This window comes from Microtus ochrogaster, unplaced genomic scaffold (genome assembly GCF_000317375.1).
Source record: "Microtus ochrogaster isolate Prairie Vole_2 unplaced genomic scaffold, MicOch1.0 UNK26, whole genome shotgun sequence".
Taxonomy (NCBI): Eukaryota; Metazoa; Chordata; class Mammalia; order Rodentia; family Cricetidae; genus Microtus; species Microtus ochrogaster.
The window spans coordinates 971,277-990,158 of record NW_004949124.1 but is presented as its reverse complement, the minus strand read 5'-3'; the positions used below and the strand labels follow the sequence as shown (position 1 = coordinate 990,158).

The window sequence follows — 18,882 nt, the reverse complement described above, 5'->3', positions numbered from 1 at the left end:
AGCACTCGGGAGGCAGAGGCAGGCGGATCTCTGGGTTCGAGACCAGCCTGGTCTACAAGAGCTAGTTCCGGGTCAGGCTCCAAAACCACAGAGAAACCCTATCTCGAAAAACCACACACACACAAAAAAATATAAATAAAAAAACAAAAAATTAAAAGATCATGGAGTAAGGGATAAAATCCTTCCAGTTTAAAAATTTTATATTCCTTTATTTGTATTTAATATGTGTAGTGTACATGAGTGTGAGTTCATGTGTGTGGAGGCCAAACACCTACAGTGATTTTTTTTTTTTTTTTTTTTTTGAGATAGAATCTCTCTTTGACTTAAAGTTTACCAGTTCTAGGCTAGACCATTTGGTGAGTGAGCCTTGGGAACCTGCTTGTCCTGGCTTCCCCAGTACTAGTTGCAAATCTTCTTGCATGCCTGGGTTATTTTATATGGGTTCTGGGGATTGAATTCAGGTCTCTCATGCTTTCTTATAAGATAGATACTTTATTGACTGAGCCCATCTTCCTAGCCCTAGTTAATTTCTTCATTTGAGGGGTTGCAAGTGGGCTATTCTTTCATAGGAAGATACATTTTTGTGAAACTAATTTTAAATATATAGGTTCTAACCATTCTCCCCACCCCCTTTCGTTTTTCAAGACAGGGTTTTCCTGTGTAGCATTGACTGTCCTAGAACTAACTCTGTACACCAGGCTAGCCTTGAATTCACAGAGATCTGCCTGCCTCTGCCTCTGGAATTATAGTTATGGTCACCACTGCCTGGCAATGGTATGTTTTTATATCATTAACTTTTTGGAGAATCATGGCGTAAGCTTATCTAAGCTTGATAGTTAAAAGAGATGTAGTCTTATCTTGTAGAATCTTAAAAATTTTAGGTTCCATTTCAGAGCTTTACAACTCTGAGTGATTTGTATTACTTTGAGTGACATAGTTCAAAGAATTGTAGAATGTATTAACCTCAAAATTATGAGTACACAATAAGAGGCATCTGTATTTTGGTTGAAATTGTAAGTTTTGAAAGTTCCTAGTTAATTTCAAAGAGAAAAGTTTTTTGTCTGAACCATGTATAAGAATTAAGGAAACATGACTTCTCATGAAGACTGCAAAGAAGGGTTGGCATGAAAATTGAGTACAAATTGAACTTCAACTTTAGGAGAGAGCCAAGACAAAATCCAATTGCTTAGCTCAGGAAGTATGACTGTTGGAAACTGTGGCTTTGATACTACTTACGAAAGCGAGCTACAGAAGGATTATTACTCAAAGTGGTTGGAAAGTATTACATTGCAGGTATATTGCATAAAAAAATAATTATTATGTGGTCTTGTTGGTTTCTAGAAATTCTGAGTTAAGGGTCTGGCTGTTGTTCAGTGGCAGAGTAAGTAGTTGCTTGACATGCATGGGGTCATTTTATTCCAGGGTACTGCAAACAAAATTGAAGGAAGAGGAAGAGAGTTAGAGGTGTCAGATTTTCTCAACGAGTTATCCTGTTTCCCATATGTGCATTGAGTATTTATAATAAGAAGTAGAGAAGTAGGACCATTTACTGTATTTTTCTGTTATATATTTATTTTCTAGTTCTTTGCTTTCTTTGCGCAGGGTCTCACATTGTATCCTAGCTTGTCTTAGAGCTCTTTATATAGCCTAGACTGGCTTCATCTCAGAGTAATCCTCCCAGCTCAATGTCTTGAATCTTGGGATTACAGCAGTGAGCCACCCAACCTAGTCTATTATTTCCTTTTCAACAGTTTTGCTATACATGCCATTTACTTTCAGTATTGTCTTAACTTTGTGTGCTTTGTGGATTTATTTGATTTAATATATAAATAGATTAAAACTATTCTATTTGAACAATTTCTTGTCACAACTTTAAAAAGTCATTTTTTTTTTAGTTTATTCCAACAAATAGGTAAGCATCTTCAGGATGTATTATACATAATGAAAACTATAAAAACACTTTATTTTTTACTCAGAGTTTCCAGTCTGAGAAAGTAGATATAAGACAATGCTATGTAGTGAAGTGGCTGTTTGTTATTCTAGATACAGAATATGGAAGGAATGAACAGTCTGGTTTTTCTGCTTCAGTTATAAAAGATTTCAGTGGTAGCGGCTAGTAGTAGTTTGTGATGTGAAGATTATCCCAGATAATGGGACATCCTGGCTAACACTGTAAGTGAGCTTTAAAGGGACTCTACTGGTATATAACAGAACACCTCAGTGGTCCACTGAATCCTTACTTACCACTTGCTTGTGCATCTACACACTTCATTTAATAGTCTCTTGACTCTTCCTGTCTAATTATAAAAGCAGTTCTAATTTTTCTTTATTTTTGCCTATAAGAGTTGTTTTTACATCGTTATTACTGACTATTACATATTATTGAAAAATTAAAAGAACAAAAATAAAAACCAAGATTGTTTGAAAGAATTTTTCAGTTCAGTCTTAGATTACCTAAGTGGATGGTTGACTGTTGTCTCTGGTGGGATTTTTGTCCAAAAATGACTGTTTGTATTGTGAAGCAAGAGAGAAGAAATGGTGCTTTGAATCTTAAAGTATTAAGAAGAGAGGACTTGAGATTATTGTGTTTTTTTCTTAAGTATTAAGAGAGTGCATAAATTACAATGCACAAATGTTGCGTCTCTTTTTTGGTTTAGAATTGAAGTCCAGAAATTTTATTCTTTTAATATAATTTTAAAGCAGTGACTAAATATAGTAATTTTCTTTACCTTTCCATGCCTCAAAAATCATATTTTCTTTAGTTTTGTAAAGAATGTATTTGCGGGCCGGGCGGTGGTGGCCCTCAAATCCCAGCACTCAGGAGGCAGAGGCAGGTGGATCTCTGTGAGTTTGAGACCAGCCTGGTCTACAAGACCTAGTTCCAGGACAGGCTCCAAAACCACGGAGAAACCCTGTCTCGAAAAACCAACCCCCCGCCCCAAAAAAAAGGAATGTATTTGAGCTGAAAATAATTTTGAATTTTTTGAATAGTTTTTTTTTTAAATTTTCTTACATAGAGTTATCTGAGATTTGGTTAAGTTTCTTTTAAAATACTTGAAATTTAGAGATCACTTAATTTTGTATGTGTATATATGTATGGGCAAATGTATACGTGTGAGGGCCAGAGGGGCAGCTTGTGGGAGTTAATTTTCTTCTGCCATGTGTTTGCCAGTGATGAAGCTGAGTCTCGCTGGGGGGCAAGTATAATTACCTGCCTATCTATCGTGTAGCCATAAAATACTTTGAATTCTTGTCTTTGATTTAATGCATAGACCAGATGAATTAGGAAAAAAGCTCATTGAAGTACTGATTGCGATTAACATCACCAAGGCCGCTTGCTGCATCTAATGTGTTGTTTGTTTTCAAAGGGCATACATCACAAAAGGAAGCCATGGAAATAAGCCTTGATATAACAGCACTCAGCATTCTCCAGCAGCCAGAAAAACTGCAGTGGGAGATTGTGGCAAATGTGCTTGAGGATACTGTTAAGGATCTTGAAGAACTTGGGGCAAATCCTTGCTTAACAAACTCTAAGAGTGAAAAGACAAAGGAGAAGCACCAGGAGCAACACAACATTCCCTTTCCATGTTTATTGGCTGGAGGTTTATTAACATATAAATCTCCCGCTACCTCACCCATTAGTAGTAATTCCCACAGGTCACTGGATGGTTTAAGCAGAACTCAGGGCGAAAGTATATCAGAACAAGGGTCAACTGACAATGAATCCTGCACAAATTCAGAACTGAATTCTCCTCTAGTAAGGAGGACTTTGCCTGTTTTACTTCTTTATAGTATCAAAGAATCTGATGAGAAAGCAGGAAAAATCTTTTCACAGATGAACAATATTATGAGTAAAAGTTTGCACGATGACGGTTTTACGGTTCCACAGATTATTGAAATGGAATTGGATAACCAGGAGCAGTTGTTGTTGCAGGATCCTCCTGTGACTTACATTCAGCAGTTTGCAGATGCAGCAGCCAGCCTCACCTCTCCAGATTCTGAGAAGTGGAACTCTGTGCTACCCAAGCCTGGGACTTTGGTTCAGTGCTTGAGGCTACCAAAGTTTGCAGAGGAGGAGACTCTTTGTATAGACTCCATAACTCCTTGTGCTGATGGAATTCATTTGTTGGTAGGACTGCGGACATGCTCTGTTGAATCGTTGAGTGCAATAAATCAAGTCGAGGCCTTGAATAATTTAAATAAATTAAACTCTGCACTATGTAATAGACGGAAAGGTGAGCTGGAGTCCAATCTTGCTGTAGTGAATGGTGCAAATATTAGTGTGATCCAACACGAGTCACCAGCAGATGTACCAACTCCTTTGATCATCCATCCGGAGCAGAGGAATGTTAGTGGTGGATATTTAGTTCTTTACAAAATGAATTATACCACTCGAATAGTGACTTTAGAAGAGGAACCAGTAAAAATCCAACATATCAAAGATCCCCAGGACACAATTACCTCGCTCATACTGCTTCCACCAGATATACTGGATAATCGAGAGGAAGACTGTGAAGAGCCTGCTGAGGACGTGCAGTCAACCTCAAAGAATGGGATTGAAAGAGAAAAGAAGTCTGACATTTCTACTCTTGGACACCTGGTGATAACCACTCAGGGAGGCTATGTGAAAGTATTAGACCTTTCAAACTTTGAAATTTTGGCCAAAGTGGAGCCTCCCAAAAAGGAGGGCACTGAAGAACAGGATACATTTGTTTCTGTCATTTACTGCTCAGGCACAGATAGGCTTTGTGCGTGCACCAAAGGTGAGCTATTGGCTTGATTCTTCTCAGTATTTTTATGTGGCATTTGTCTATGTATATACCTAGTGTAAATTTTAGGTCTGTTTGAGAGAGGGTTCTTTTTTGTTTTTAAATAATGTAGCGGTCCATTTCACTACTATTTTTACTGACCTTAATTTTTTCTTTATTTTATTTTTAAAATGTCCCCTGTGCAAGAAATCTATTTGTGAGTAACTTAGTAAGTCATCAGAAAGTATCTTTCTAGTTGAATACAAAGCTTTACTTGGGACCCTAAAACTCCAAGGTCATGAGTTCAAGGCCAGCCTGGATTGTGTAGCAAGAAAGATCTTTGCTTAATTCAAGAAACAGGTATCCTGATATTTTTCTGAATACTGACTCTGCCTACATTTGTGGACCTAGTTTCTTCAGAAAATAGGATAGACGCCCTATCCAAGATGTGACAACACACTTGACATAAGGAGGAACGACTTAACTCGGGCACATGGTGTCAGAAATTTAGTTTGTCACTGTTAGGAACATACGACTGAACAGGGAAACTTGTGTCATGGCACATACAGATCAATAGTGTGTGTGTGTAAGGTGAGGGAAGAGAGAATGATGATAGCTTGTGGTTCTTTCATTCCAAAGGGACCCTACATTCAGGGCAATTCCCCACTTCTACTCCTTTGTAAATGCTCTCATAGATGCACTTACAGATACTTTTTCAGTTTTTAGGCATCTCTTAATACTGTCAAGTTGATTAGCTGCCACAGTCTATTGCTTAGGTTCATTATATTTAAATAATGTATATAAAGTTTCTGGCACAGATTACGTCTGGAAAAAAAAGAACTTAGCAATTACTTGGCAATTAATCCTTAGTTTTATAAAGTATTAAGTGTTTGATTCTCTTTACTCATAATCTTTGGTAGATAAAAAATTAGTTTCTCAACATTGAGACTCTATTGGACTAACATTTCTCCAAATATTTGTGTAAATCAAGTAACTGTACAACAGATTTTGACAAGAATTACTGAACTTTTGAGGCATAACAAATATTGTTTGCTATTGGTAGGTTAGTTGGAATTGTAGGGCCACAAAATTTTTGACGCTTAGATGATTAAAGCTAAGACTTGGTGGATTTGGGAAAAACTTAACACATTCTCTATCTGTGCTTTAGGTTAAGTAGATTATCAGGGCTTAGCCAAAGACGTTAGTAGCTAGTGTATTGATTTGGTTCAGATTGCATTTTTGAGCTACATCCAGTGGGAAAAAGTATTCAAATTGTATTAAAATAAAAGTAAGCTGATAAACAGTATGAGCAGTTCAGCATACCTTTTGAATGATAAAAACTTTAAAGTATGGCTAAGACTTGGGAGTATCTCTTTCATGTCCTATAAGGTTCTGAGGAATTTTAGCTTACTGATCACGTGTCAGTTCGTTACTCTGCCAGTGATCATATCAACTTTATAATGTATATGCTTTTTAGTAGAGCCCATTTTCCAGATTAGTAAGCTAAGTAAAGGAGAGTTCAGTAACTTGTCCTCATCACAGAGTTCATGAATGGTAGAGAGGATTCTAAGCTAGTTGGTTTGTTGTCTGATCCTTTTAAACTATGTATATACTGCACTGTCATAGTATAGCAAAAGCTGAGGACTCGTAAAATGAATTCTTCATAGTGTTCAATATGGAAGATCTGAGAAGTTGTCTTCTTGCCATGAATCATTTAAAATGATGCTTGAGTGGTTTGGCCCGGGCACATGCTTGTAAGAGACTAGTATTTGTAGAAATGTGGTAAGGGTTTTATTATTTCAGTTATTTGATGGTATATAATTTAGTAAGATTAATATTTGAAAGTAGATTGATATATTCTAAGAGTTGGGACAACAGGGTTCCCAGGAAGCAATCTCTCCTAATGAGTTAATTTTCTTAAGTGTCCTTGAACTCTCTTCAATGCTGGGATTTCAGGTGCTAACAGGACCAGCTGCTGGAGAACTAAAGCAAGCATCCTTGCCCTATGTGTGATCTGGTATGAGTTGTCATCCCAAGGCCGATGTTGAGTCTCTCCAAGTCTCCATCTTCATTGAGGCAATCTCAGTTTCATCTAGATCTTGATCAGCTAGTCTGTCTAACCAGCTTGTTCGAAGTGTCTTTTGTCTCTGCCCCTGAGCATTAGAATTACAGGTGGCCACCATACCCATCTGATGTTCCATAAGTTCTGCGCATCCAAACTCCAACCCTCATGCTTTGTTGGCAAATTCTTTACCTACTTAGCCATTTCCTCAGCTACTGGAAGTGCTCTGTAGACCAGGCTGGCCTTGAATGCACAAAGACCCACCTGCCTCTCCCTCCCAAGTGCTGGAATTAAAGTGGAATTAAAAGCACGCGACACTACATCAGGAGTCTAAAAAAAATTTTTTTTTTTTTTGGAGACAGGGTTTCTCTGTATAACAGTCCTGACTGTCCTGGAACTCACTTTGTAGACCAGGTTGGCCTCAAACTCACAGAGATCCACCTGCCTGTCTCCCAAGTGCTGGGATTATAAGCCACTACCGCCCAGCCTAAAAATTTTTATAATTAAATGATTGTAACATGAACAAAAACTAGAAGTTACACATTGTCATGGAATTACCACTATAATATTTGATACATCTATATAATATTGAGTAATATTTAAATAATATTAAACATTTATGCCCTATTCACCATTTCTTTGTGGGGAAAACTTTGAATTCCTCTGTTTTGGTTCTTGTTCATGTTCATATATGATGTTATGTGCAACATAGTGTATAGTAGTTACCCAGAGCTGCTTCCTGCTGTGTTAGTGTTCATTGATTTCACATTTCTCTCTTTCCTGTCCCTGGCCTCTGTAACTACGATTTTGCTGTGAATTTACACGAGATGAACTTTTTTAGATATTACACGAGTCATCTCATTGAGGTACTTTTCTGATTTATTTTGCTTAACATAATGATCTCTAGTTTTACCCATGTCATTTTTAAATTTTTATTATTATTATTTTTACTTATTTGCTTATTTTGAGACAGGTTTTTTTTGTTTTTTTTTTTTTGTTTTTTTTTTTTTTGTTTTTTTCTGTGTAATAGCTCTGGCTTGTCCTGGAACTCATTCTGTAGTTCCAGGCTTGCCTTAAACTTACAGCAATCCACCTGCTTCTGCTGGGAGATGACTCGCACCATCACTTCCGAGCTAAAATCTGCTTTTTTATTTTTATGTGCATTGATGTTTTTCCTGTGTGTATGCCTGTGTAAGTGTTTCCGGGTCCCTGGAACTGTGGTCACAGACAACTGTAAGCTGGTGCTGGAAGTTGAACCCTTGTCTTCTGGAAGAGCAGTCAGTGCCCTTAACCACTGAAACATCTCTTCAGCCCCCATGTCATTTTAAATGACAGATTTCATTCTCTTATATGGCCAAGTAGTATATATGTGCCAGATTTTTTTCTTTGATTCATGAGTTTAAGCGCACTTAGGTTGTTTCCATTTCTTGGGCTATGGTAAATTCAGTATTTCCATTAATATGGGTATGAAATGTCTCTTTGGCAGATGATTTCCTTTGGTGGTAATTTACCCAGTAGTAGAATTACTGGAGTGTATTGTGCTTCTGCAATGAAAGTATTTTGGGTAACCTCCATCCTGCGCCCCCTCGCCCCATTTGTGGTGTGCTCAAGCTCTCTCTCCCCTTCCACCATATTGGTTTCTGGGGTTGAACTCTTGACTTGTCAGGCTTGACAGCAAGTGTCTACTTACTGAGCCAGCTCATCGGCTCCCATACTTTATGGGTATTTTCATGCATGTATGTCTGTATACTACATTCATGCAGTACCTGAGGAGGCCAGAAGCTCTTCTGTGACTGGAGGGTTGTGAGCTGCCACGTTCTCTGTAAGAGCAACCAGTGAGTGTTCTTAATTACTGCGCTGTCTCTTTTTTCCCTGTTGAGTGTTTGGAATTCCTTGTATATATTTGATATCACCTTCTTGTATGTATGCATTCCACATATTCTCACTGGTTCTATTTGTTGGGTCTCTGCTCTGTTGAATGTTTTTTACTGTTTCTTTGTAGCATTGGCTGTTCTAGAATTTGCTAGTTAGACCAAACTGGCCTTGAACTCAGAGATCTGACTGCCTACGGTTCCTGAGTGGTGGGATTAAAGGTGTGCACCATCATGCCTGGCGATGATTCTTATTGTTATATAGTAGCTTTTAGTTCTATGTAATCTCATTTATTTTCCCATTTATTTCTTTTGCTTTTGGAGTCTGATCTCAAAATTAAACCTTGGCTCATTTCAGTCTTCTGAAACAGTTCTCCTTTGTTTTGTTCTAGTACTTTTCATACTTTTGAGTTTTTTTGTTTTTTTACTTTTTTATTTCTTTTGAGATAAGATCTTATTCTGTAGCCCAGACATGACTGGAATATACTATGTAGTTCAGGCTACCCTCAAACTCAGACATTTTCCTCCTTTAGGCTCCGATGTGGTGGGGTTATCAGGTCGTACATTTAAGTATAATTCTCTTCGAGCTAGTACTTAAAATTGGTAAGAGATAGTGGTTTATATTTACTCTGCATTTGGACATCTACTTTCCCACAAACCATTTACTGAAATGATCATACTTTAGTTTATGTACTTTGCATGATTTTGAAAATCAGTTGGTTGTAGCCATATGGATTTGTCTTATGTGTTCTATTGGTTTATGTGTCTTTTTTATTTTAGTATCATACTGATTTGATTACAGCATTTTTGTATTATGTTTTGTTGCTTTGTTTGTGCTTTTGCATATACCCCCGTGCTCATGGAGGCCAGAGGCAAATGTTTGCTATTCTGTACTGTGTTTCTTTTGGTAGAGGATCTCTCAACCTGAAACTAGTTGAATCATGATGAAGCTCCAGTGATCCTTCTGTCTCTATGCAGGGAGTTGGGACAGATATGGGGATAGACCCTACTATTTCTGCCACCCTGCTACTGAATTTTCTTGTTCTTTGCTGAATTGAGCCCTTTACATTATATAACTACCTTCTTTACTGCTTTTTACTTCTTTTAATTTTACTGGTATTGTTATAATACACCTGCTTTCCTTTGGATTGCGTTTGTATGGGACCTTTTACTCATTTCATCACTGTTAGTCAAAGTTCATAGAGGTGTAGTGGATCTCTTTAAAGTGACATAGAGTTTAGTTCTTTTTTCCCATTTAGTCACTCTGTGTCATTAATCAGATAATTTCATCAATTTATAGTAAAGGCAATTAGTGTAAGTAATACCTTACAGCTATTATGCCACTTCTTTTCTAATTTTGTTGTATTTTTTTTAATTGTCCTATAGTCTCTTTTAGTGCTTTAATGAGCTACTTGAGTTGTGTGTTCTGATTAATTGCTCCATTTTGGTTTGCTTATTATGGAGACTGATGTTTTTACTTTAAGATTTGTGGGGAACAGTTTTGATTATAGCAAGTTGTTTCGAAATGGTAGCAAGTTCACAGGATTGTATGAATAAGAACAGGAGCCATTGTGCAAAGGCACTTGCTAGCCAAGCCTGGTGAGCTGAGTTTGATCCCTATAACCCACATGTAGAAGCAGAGAACCAATTCCTTAGAGTTGCCCTCTGACTTCCACATGTGTCCATGCTATGGCATGTGTACTTATATGAACAGGCACATACATAGACAACAAATAAATGTAATAAAAATTTAAAAAAAAGGAATAAGAACAGAAATAATATCTTTATAAAAACGGATACAGTTGCATTCCATTCCTGTCTGTATTTTCAGAAGCTATCCTGTTTTACGTTTTTGTATTGACTTGGATTTATATAACTACTGCTACTATTAATTTTTATGCCTTTCTGTTTTTTTCTTAATCTTTTTTATTTTGGAACCCTTCTTTTAGCTTTTGTGGTAGAATGTGTTTGCGGTAGAAGCTGTGGTGGCAGATTCCTTGAATCTACCTTTATCTACATCATGAGTTTAAGGCCAACCTAGGCTGTTTAAGAAAGTATATAGCAGAACCACTACCACCACTACCAACAACAAAAACTTACCTGTTAAGTATATATTCTTTCACCTTTTGTTTGGATGGCAAAGTATTTCTCCTTTATTTATAAAAGTTAGCTTTTATATATACAGTATTGTTTGAGATTTTTTTCTCCTTTCAGATCTTTGAATCTTGCTCTTTCTTCACCTTTCTAAAGTTTCTGTTCAATCAAGCAGAGTGTGGTGGTGCATGCCTTTATTTCTAGCAGATAGACTTGAGACCAGTCTTGTTTCATAGTGTTTTCTAGGGCTACATAGTGAGACTCTGTTTCAAAACAAAACAAAAAACCCTTATATTTCTGTTGAGAAGTTGGCAGTCAAGTAAATTGTGAGGGCACATCTGTTTGTTGTTTCATTTCTCTCACAGTCATGAGAACCTTCACCTTTCATCTGTGAGAGATTGATTATATAATGTCTTGGTGTTGAATTGGTGACTTTTGACCTTTTTGTATCTGGATATTTGTTTTTAAAATAAATCTCCTATCCCTTTCACATTCTCAGGTCTTTCTTGAACTCCCAATACCTTAAATAGTTTCTCCTTTGTACCATCCAAAATTGCTCCTTTTTCCATTCCTTTTCCTCTCAAATTGTTGTCTATTTTAGGTAGCCTGTCTTTGAACTCAGTAATTCTTTTGTTTCATCTGTGCTGTCATGATTTAATTGTAGTTGGTCCATGGTGGTGCTTGCTTTTAATCCCACACTCAGGAGGCAGAGATAGGTAGAGCTCTGTGAGTTTGAGGCCAGCCTGGTGTACAGAGTAGAAACTGATCTACAGAGTCTACACAGAGAAATCCTGTCTCAAAAAAAAGTAATAATAATAATTTAACTGAGTAAAGTCTTCATATCGAACATTTTTAAAGTTTTTTTTAATCTCTGTTAGAGGTTGGACATGTTGGTTTTAAAGATTTGTTTTTATTATTTTGGATTATGTGTCTGGGAATGCTGTTGTGCTTAAGGGGCAGAGACATCAGATTCCCTGGAAGTGGCATTACCGGGAGTTGTGAGCTGACATAGAATGTATCTCCAACCCTGTGCTAGAGCCACAGTTACTCAAGCCCTTTGCATGGTATTCTTACAGCCATTTATTATTAATTAATAGTTTGCATGTGCATCTCTCAGTTTGTTGTTTCGAGTTCACTGAACTGAGCAGATTTGTGGGATAATGTTTTCTGTCTAATAGAGAAGTTTCTCCCACTTATTTCTTCCTCTTGAGTGCTGAAATTAAAGGCATATGCCATCACAGCCAGCTCCTTTTCCCCTCTCATTCAGCAAGTATGGGATAGTCTTTCTTGGTCCATCATAATTCGTGGCCGGGCATTTAGTATTATAGAAAGTCAGTCTGGTTCCGTTCTCCTTAAGGATTGTTACTTAGTGTATTTTGTAGCTCAACTGACTCTAAAGTTTGTTTTCTATTGTTACAGGTGACTGTCCTCATTTTCCCTTGGTTTTATTTTTAAGGATTGTTTGTTTATGTTAATTTAAATTTTATACATGTGTAATGTATTTTGATTAGAATCACAGCCTCATATTATCCTGGCTTATCATTTCCTCCTCCTCTTTTAATTTTTTTTTTTTCTTTTTTGGTTTTTCGAGACAGGGTTTCTCTGTGGCTTTGGAGCCTGTCCTTGAACTAGCCCTTGTAGATCAGGCTGGTCTCGAACTCACAGAGATCTGCCTGCCTCTGCCTCCCGAGTGCTGGGATTAAAGGTGTGCGCTACCACCGCCAGGCTTTTCCTCCTCCACTTTGTACCCCTATTTCCCCAAAAGGTCACACATACTTTCACACATGCAAACACACCCTCCCTTCCTCTTAACAGGTCACACACACATATACACACACTCTCCCTCCTGACTTTAATTAGGGTTGCTTTGCTTGGATGAGGGTGGGTTGGAGGGAGGCTTGTTTCTTACCTACTCTTTCTGTGTCAGCATACCTTAGTGTTCAGCCGGTCTGTTGTGTTTCACAACCTTATGCAGTGTCTGTGTTTCTCTGACTTTATTTTCTGATGGAATTCCTCAGGTCTCTTGCATTGAAGTGGAGGCTTAGTTTGACTGACTTGGGGCCTCTTTGGTGGTTGCTGACCATGTGTGAAAGGTCTGAGTGGGTCATGGTGCTTCTCTTGCTACTTGATATTTTGTTAGTCATCTGGTTTTTCAGTGCTTTGCTTTCTCCATACTTAAGGACTGTAACCTTACTTAGAAGGCCTTGCTGGCTTCCCACTTGAGACTAACGTTTTTTTTTTTCTCTTTCTTTAAATTTTTCAAGACAGGGTTTCTCCGTAGCTTTTTTTTTTTTTTTGGTTCCTGTCCTGGAACTAGCTCTTGTAGACCAGGCTGGCCTCGAACTCAACAGAGATCCGCCTGCCTCTGCCTTCCGAGTGCTGGGATTAGAGGCGTGCGCCACCACCGCCCAGTGAGACTAACACTTTTTAACTCTCAAAGCTCTGTAGGTCAAGTTCCCTTAGGAAGTAGCAATGAATTGGCAGATTTTCATGACTTCCCTCATCTTGACTGTAGGTTTTATAGCTTTATATATATATACATATGTGTGTATATATATACACACATATGTATGAGTTCATTGAACATATGTATATGACAAAAAATCTATTTGACTTTGTATCCATATAAACTTATATACACGTATGCGTGCACATATATAGTCACAGCTTTTCTATCAAAAGTTTATATAAATTCATGTTACAGTGTAATATTTGTAGTCATAAATTTTTTTTAGTCTCATTTGCTGTTTTTTATTTGACAGAGATATGAAAACTAAAAATTTGATTTGGTTTTTAAAAGTTTTCATTGTGAGTGCATTGAAGTTAAGAATATTTGTTCATTTTTGTTACTTCTGGAATTAAGAGATTGGGCTATGGAGCTTAATGTATTATTGTCCTCATCTGTAAGATGACCACAGGCTTTTGGTAAAGTTTAGATTAGTCAAAGATATCAAATCATTATGTTATATAATATAATGTGATGGACATGAGAATAAATACCTTCTAAAAAATGTGTATTAGTATTTTGCTTGCATATATGCCTGTGTGTTCTTGGAGGTCAGACAAAGGTGTAAGATCCCCTGGAACTGGAGGTACAAACGGTTGTGAGCATCCCTGACTGTAATGAAAATTGAACCGAAGTCCTTTGCATGAAGAAATGCTTTTAACTACTGGACCATTTCTGTAGTCCTGAGATAAATATCTCTCTGCTCTTTTCTTTACTATATTGTTTGTAGTTCATTGCAACTAAATTTCCAAATTCTTTGACACAGATAACTGCTGTGATGTTCTTTGTGTCAAATAGTATTAAATAAAGGAATTTAAAACTAATAATGTCTAATTTTTAAACTATTTTCTATGTATTGATGAAATTTTACTACACTGTAGGTGGTGAGCTTCATTTTCTCCAAATTGGAGGAACCTGTGATGATATTGATGAAGCTGATATTCTGGTAGACGGATCACTTTCTAAAGGAATAGAACCATCTTTAGAAGGTTCTAGACCTTTATCAAATCCTTCAAGTCCTGGTATTTCAGGTAAGACACTATATTTTTAAATAATTAAGCATACCTCATAATACCTTATAATAGTATTTATTTTCTTTTTTTTCTTTAAATAATGAAGTCTTGATTGCACTGTTTAGAAAGATAGTCTTTGACCATACTTATTGTTATACATTATTTATTATTGCTTTTTGGTATTTGAAAAATGTTACAAACTTATTAAAGAAAGAAATGATCTTCATAGGTTCATCAGTGAGATCTGCCTAAGGAGTAAAAACATTCTCTTAAGTTTTTTAAAATCACATTGTATTTAACTGTTCATTTATTTTGTGTGTGAGTGTGCGCATCCCACAACACTTGTGTAGAAATCAGATGACTACTTGGAGTGGGTTCTCTCTATCATATGAGTCCCCAGACCTGCACGCAGGTTGTTAGATTTAATAGTAGGCACTTTTACTCACTGAGCCATTTTCTCTCAAAATGTAGCTTTTAGCTTAATTAAAGAGTACAATGAGAAACAGACATTGGGGCCGGAGAGAAGGCTTAACAGTAAAGAGCACTTTTCGCTGTTCCAGAGGACTGGAGTTCAGTTTCCAGCACCAATGTCAACAGTTCACAACAGTCTGTAATTGCATCTCCAGTAACTCTAGTCTCCAAGGGCACCTGTACTCACATGTACCTACTCTCATAAAGACATACACATAATTTAAAAAGTTACCAAATTCAAATAAGGAGGAACATTAAATAAGTGTAGAATCAATGGAGTGGGTAATAGTCTTAATATTATATGTAATTGAATAGCTAAAAGACAGTCTTACTGAAGACATTTATTAACATTGTTATTGCCCCATCGAATCCTTGGATAGCATTTTGTGTGTTTGTTGTTTATGCTGTTGTCACTGTCCATGCCCACCCCAATTCTAGGTCTGTCAATATTAAGCTAGGCTGAATTCACACTTCACCTGCCTCTCCTGACAAAGGGCTAGTGGATACTGTTTAGTTTCCAGCTTGTTACTCTTGCCTTTGTTCCCATCCACACTTGTACTGTTTTTAGAGTTAATTTTACAAAAGAAGCAGCATTAGTATGTTAATCCAAGCTTAAAATCTATTCTTGACTTTGTTGACATCTATGAAATGACTAGGCCGTTTTTCTAGATACAATGAATTCATGATTTTTAAAAAAAAAATTTTTTTTTTGTTTGTTTCCTTAAAAGAAGTTTTACTATGTAGCCCTGGCTAGCATGGAACTTACTGTGTAGACCAGGCTGGCTTCCAACCCAGATATTCACCTGACCTTCCCTTTAGTACTGGAATAACAGGCGTACGCCACCGTTCCCAGGTAAACTTCATAATTTTCTTTTAAAAATATTTTTTAAAAAATTATTTTATGTGTATATTACCTACATATATGTTTGTGCACCAGCACCACATGCATACATGGTGCTATGGGGTCCAGAAGAGGGCATTACATCGCATGCAACTGGAGTTGTCGACAGTTGTCTCTCCCATATGGATGGTCTGTTTGAGAAGATCAGCAGTGCTCTTAACTATCTCTCCAGCCCCAACTTAGTGATTTGTTAAGTATATAATTGTTTCATGGTCTTGACAAACAAAAATGCAACAGCATTTGGTTCCCTTTCCCTTTTTCGGTCACACTTTGTCCAGTCCATGGACTCCTTCTACTCCCCTCTGCTGTGGATCAAAGCCTGTGCTTTATATATAGCAAAGAAGTTCTCTTTCACTGAACTGTGTTCCTTTCCTTGTACTAAGCCTTTTACTGCTCCGTCTACATATGCAGTTAATCCTTCTCTGCTTCTATAACTCTTAGTATACACCACAGTTTATTTTCCTACCCTACTGCTTAAAAGAAGTTTAAGCCAAGCTTGGTGGCACATGTATTTAACCCCACTATTCAGAAGTCAGAGGCATAGGCCAGTTGATCTCTATGAGTTCCAGGCCAACCAAGGGGACATAGTGAGATCTCAGAATAGGGGGTGTGGAGCTGGAGAGTTGGCTCAGAGGTTAAGAGTATTTATTATTTGCTCTTGCAGCCAACCTGGGTTTGATTTCCAGCACCTACACAGTGACTCAAAACAACCTGTAACCCCAGTTCCAGAGGATCTGACACCCTCTTTTGACCTCCACAGGTACCAGGCACATAAGTTGTATACATACATACATGCAGGCAAACATTCATACACATGAATATGTGATAAAATTTTAGCAAAACATTTGATAAAAAAAAATACTTTAAAAAGCAGTAAATAAAAGAAGCTTAAGGCCAGGCAGTGGTGGTGACACACACCTTTAATCCCAGCACTCTGGAGGCAGGGGCAAGCAGGTCACTAAGTTCAAGGCTAACCTGCTCTATAGAGTGAGTTCCAGGGGCTACACAGAGAAACCTGTCCGGTGCCTGGGGGAGCTTAAGACTTTTTCAATGAAAAATGTGTTTTAACAGTTAGATGTAGTAGTATACAGCTTTAACATCTTGAGAGTCTGAGTCTAGAGTACTGTGATGTGGAGGCCGATTTTGTCTACCTGCAATTCAGTCCCTCCCCCTTATCCTTCCTTATAGAAGTTGAACACATTCCAAATAGGAGTAGTATCTGAAGTTGGTATATGCTCTTTATAGTTCTTTACAGTTTTACATTCTGATGTTTCTGTCTTATATATAAAGTAAATTCTTGATGAACACTAGTTAATTTAGTTAACTTTAGGAACTAGTAGCATAGAATGTGGTCATTTTCACTTTATTTAATACTGGCGTTTCTAGAAGTCTGTCACAGAAGAGAAGTACTAGTTTAATCTTTATGTTTATAAATGTATATTGCTGTCAGAATAGCCTTTGACTGTTTTAAATTTAATTGATTATATAAAAGGGCATTTCTTATGTAATTGCTGGTACCTTGCATTTGCTTTGTACATATCATGTTATAAAAATTAATCGCTGATCTAAGTGAGGTGGGTTGCATTTTAATACCATATTTGCCCATTTCTAACAGACTGGGTTTGGGTGTGCTGACTGAGCTGTCCCATGGCCAGTGCTAATTAGTGTGGAGTAGAGATTCCTTAGCCTGCTTTATTTGCTTTTATACATTTGGCATGCCATATTGAATAGACAAAAAGCATGAATTAAAATAACATCTTTTCCTTTTCTTTTTAAATCTGTTTCAAATACGACATTCATTGCTGTTAAGGAGTTGATTTATTGGTGGACCAGCCTTTCACACTTGAAATCTTGACGTCTCTAGTAGAGCTAACTCGATTTGAGACACTGACTCCACGATTTTCAGCTACTGTTCCTCCATGTTGGGTAGAAGTTCAGCAAGAACAGCAGCAAAGACGGCACCCTCAGCACCTGCATCAGCAGCACCATGGAGATGCTGCTCAGCACACCCGTACTTGGAAATTACAGACCGACAGGTACTGGGCTCCTTCAAGGAGCCTTAGATTTGTTAGATGTAGCATGTAATTCCCAGCTATGTTATTATTTCTCTTAGTATTTTAGTATTAATCACTTTTTCCCCTTATGTTTATTATTTGATTTTGGATATTCCTAAACTGTTTCATGTTGTAGGATAATATAATGAGAGAATCTATTATTTGTTATTTGATTACTTAGTCACAGATTTCTTTAGAAATATTCAAACACTTGTGTGCAGAAACAGGCACTGTCATAGACACTAGTACTATGATTCTTGTAAAAGTCACATTTTAGCGGGCATCAGACAGTGAGCAGATATATCCTATGTTGTAATCATAGTTCAGAGATATTTGTGATTAGACTAGCCGTGGGGTGGAGGTGGGAGAAATACACATGAATGCACATCAAGCACATGGGCAAGAGAGAGCATCCTTAGAAAGCCCTGTATATAGATACTGCTTCAGGGGCAGTGCAATTTTAAAGCCCTGACATAGTGTATGTTATGACTTTTAGAGTAAGAAAACCATTGTTGTTGGAGGGTGGAGAATATAGTAGAGTGGTAGAAAGTAAGGTTCAACTTTGAATTGTAGGAGATGAGGGTGTTAGAGGCACAGGAAAGCTTTGGCAGCAGTTCATGCTTCAGGATTTCTCTGAGTTTTTTTATGTTGGGAATTAATAACAGGTAGTTATTGTTGTGGATTGTGATGAAGGTAGGATTGTTGTGGAAGCAAAGATTTTAGCTTGGTTGCTTAACTGCAGATGTTACTTTAGAAGATAATGATGGAGGTAGTGAAGAGAGTAGTTGGAGTCTTGATATAGTTTAAAGGTAGAAGGGATAGAATTTTCTTATCTATTTACCTTTGCTATGAGAGAGGAGAATTGGTAGCAGTACAATATAAGAAGTAAGGAGTTCCTGATTCTCAATGAAGTTTCTAGGATCCCATTTATGTATCTAAACTGTTGTACAGGAACGTTCAGGTAATTGATGTATGATAGAATCCCATATTGATGGTCATGGGCTTTGTTGTTATGAACAAATCTCAAGGCAGATACAGATTGCTAAGGTAAAATCATTGTTCTAAGTTTCGGTTTCACCTCTCTTTTGTCAGACAGTTATCTTCTCTTTATAGTTCATGGAAAATAGCTTTTCTCTCCCTCCCTCCTTCCTCCCCCCCCCCC

General features: G+C 37.3%; 1 protein-coding gene across 10 annotated transcripts in view; it reads left to right on the top strand.

Annotated features, from left to right (window-relative positions):
- The window catches only part of Birc6 (baculoviral IAP repeat containing 6), a 196,628-nt gene that overhangs the window by 51,185 nt on the left and 126,561 nt on the right, over window positions 1-18,882 (top strand). For all 10 annotated transcript variants that reach the window (XR_003378819.1, XM_026789677.1, XM_026789673.1 and 7 more), the window contains exons 9-11: window positions 3,369-4,763; window positions 14,163-14,312; window positions 17,477-17,702. Coding sequence is in view for 9 of the 10 variants with exons in the window: in XM_026789677.1 (XP_026645478.1) it covers window positions 3,369-4,763; window positions 14,163-14,312; window positions 17,477-17,702 (1,771 nt within the window). In the remaining variant the exon portion in view is untranslated. The remainder of the gene's footprint in view (window positions 1-3,368; window positions 4,764-14,162; window positions 14,313-17,476; window positions 17,703-18,882) is intronic.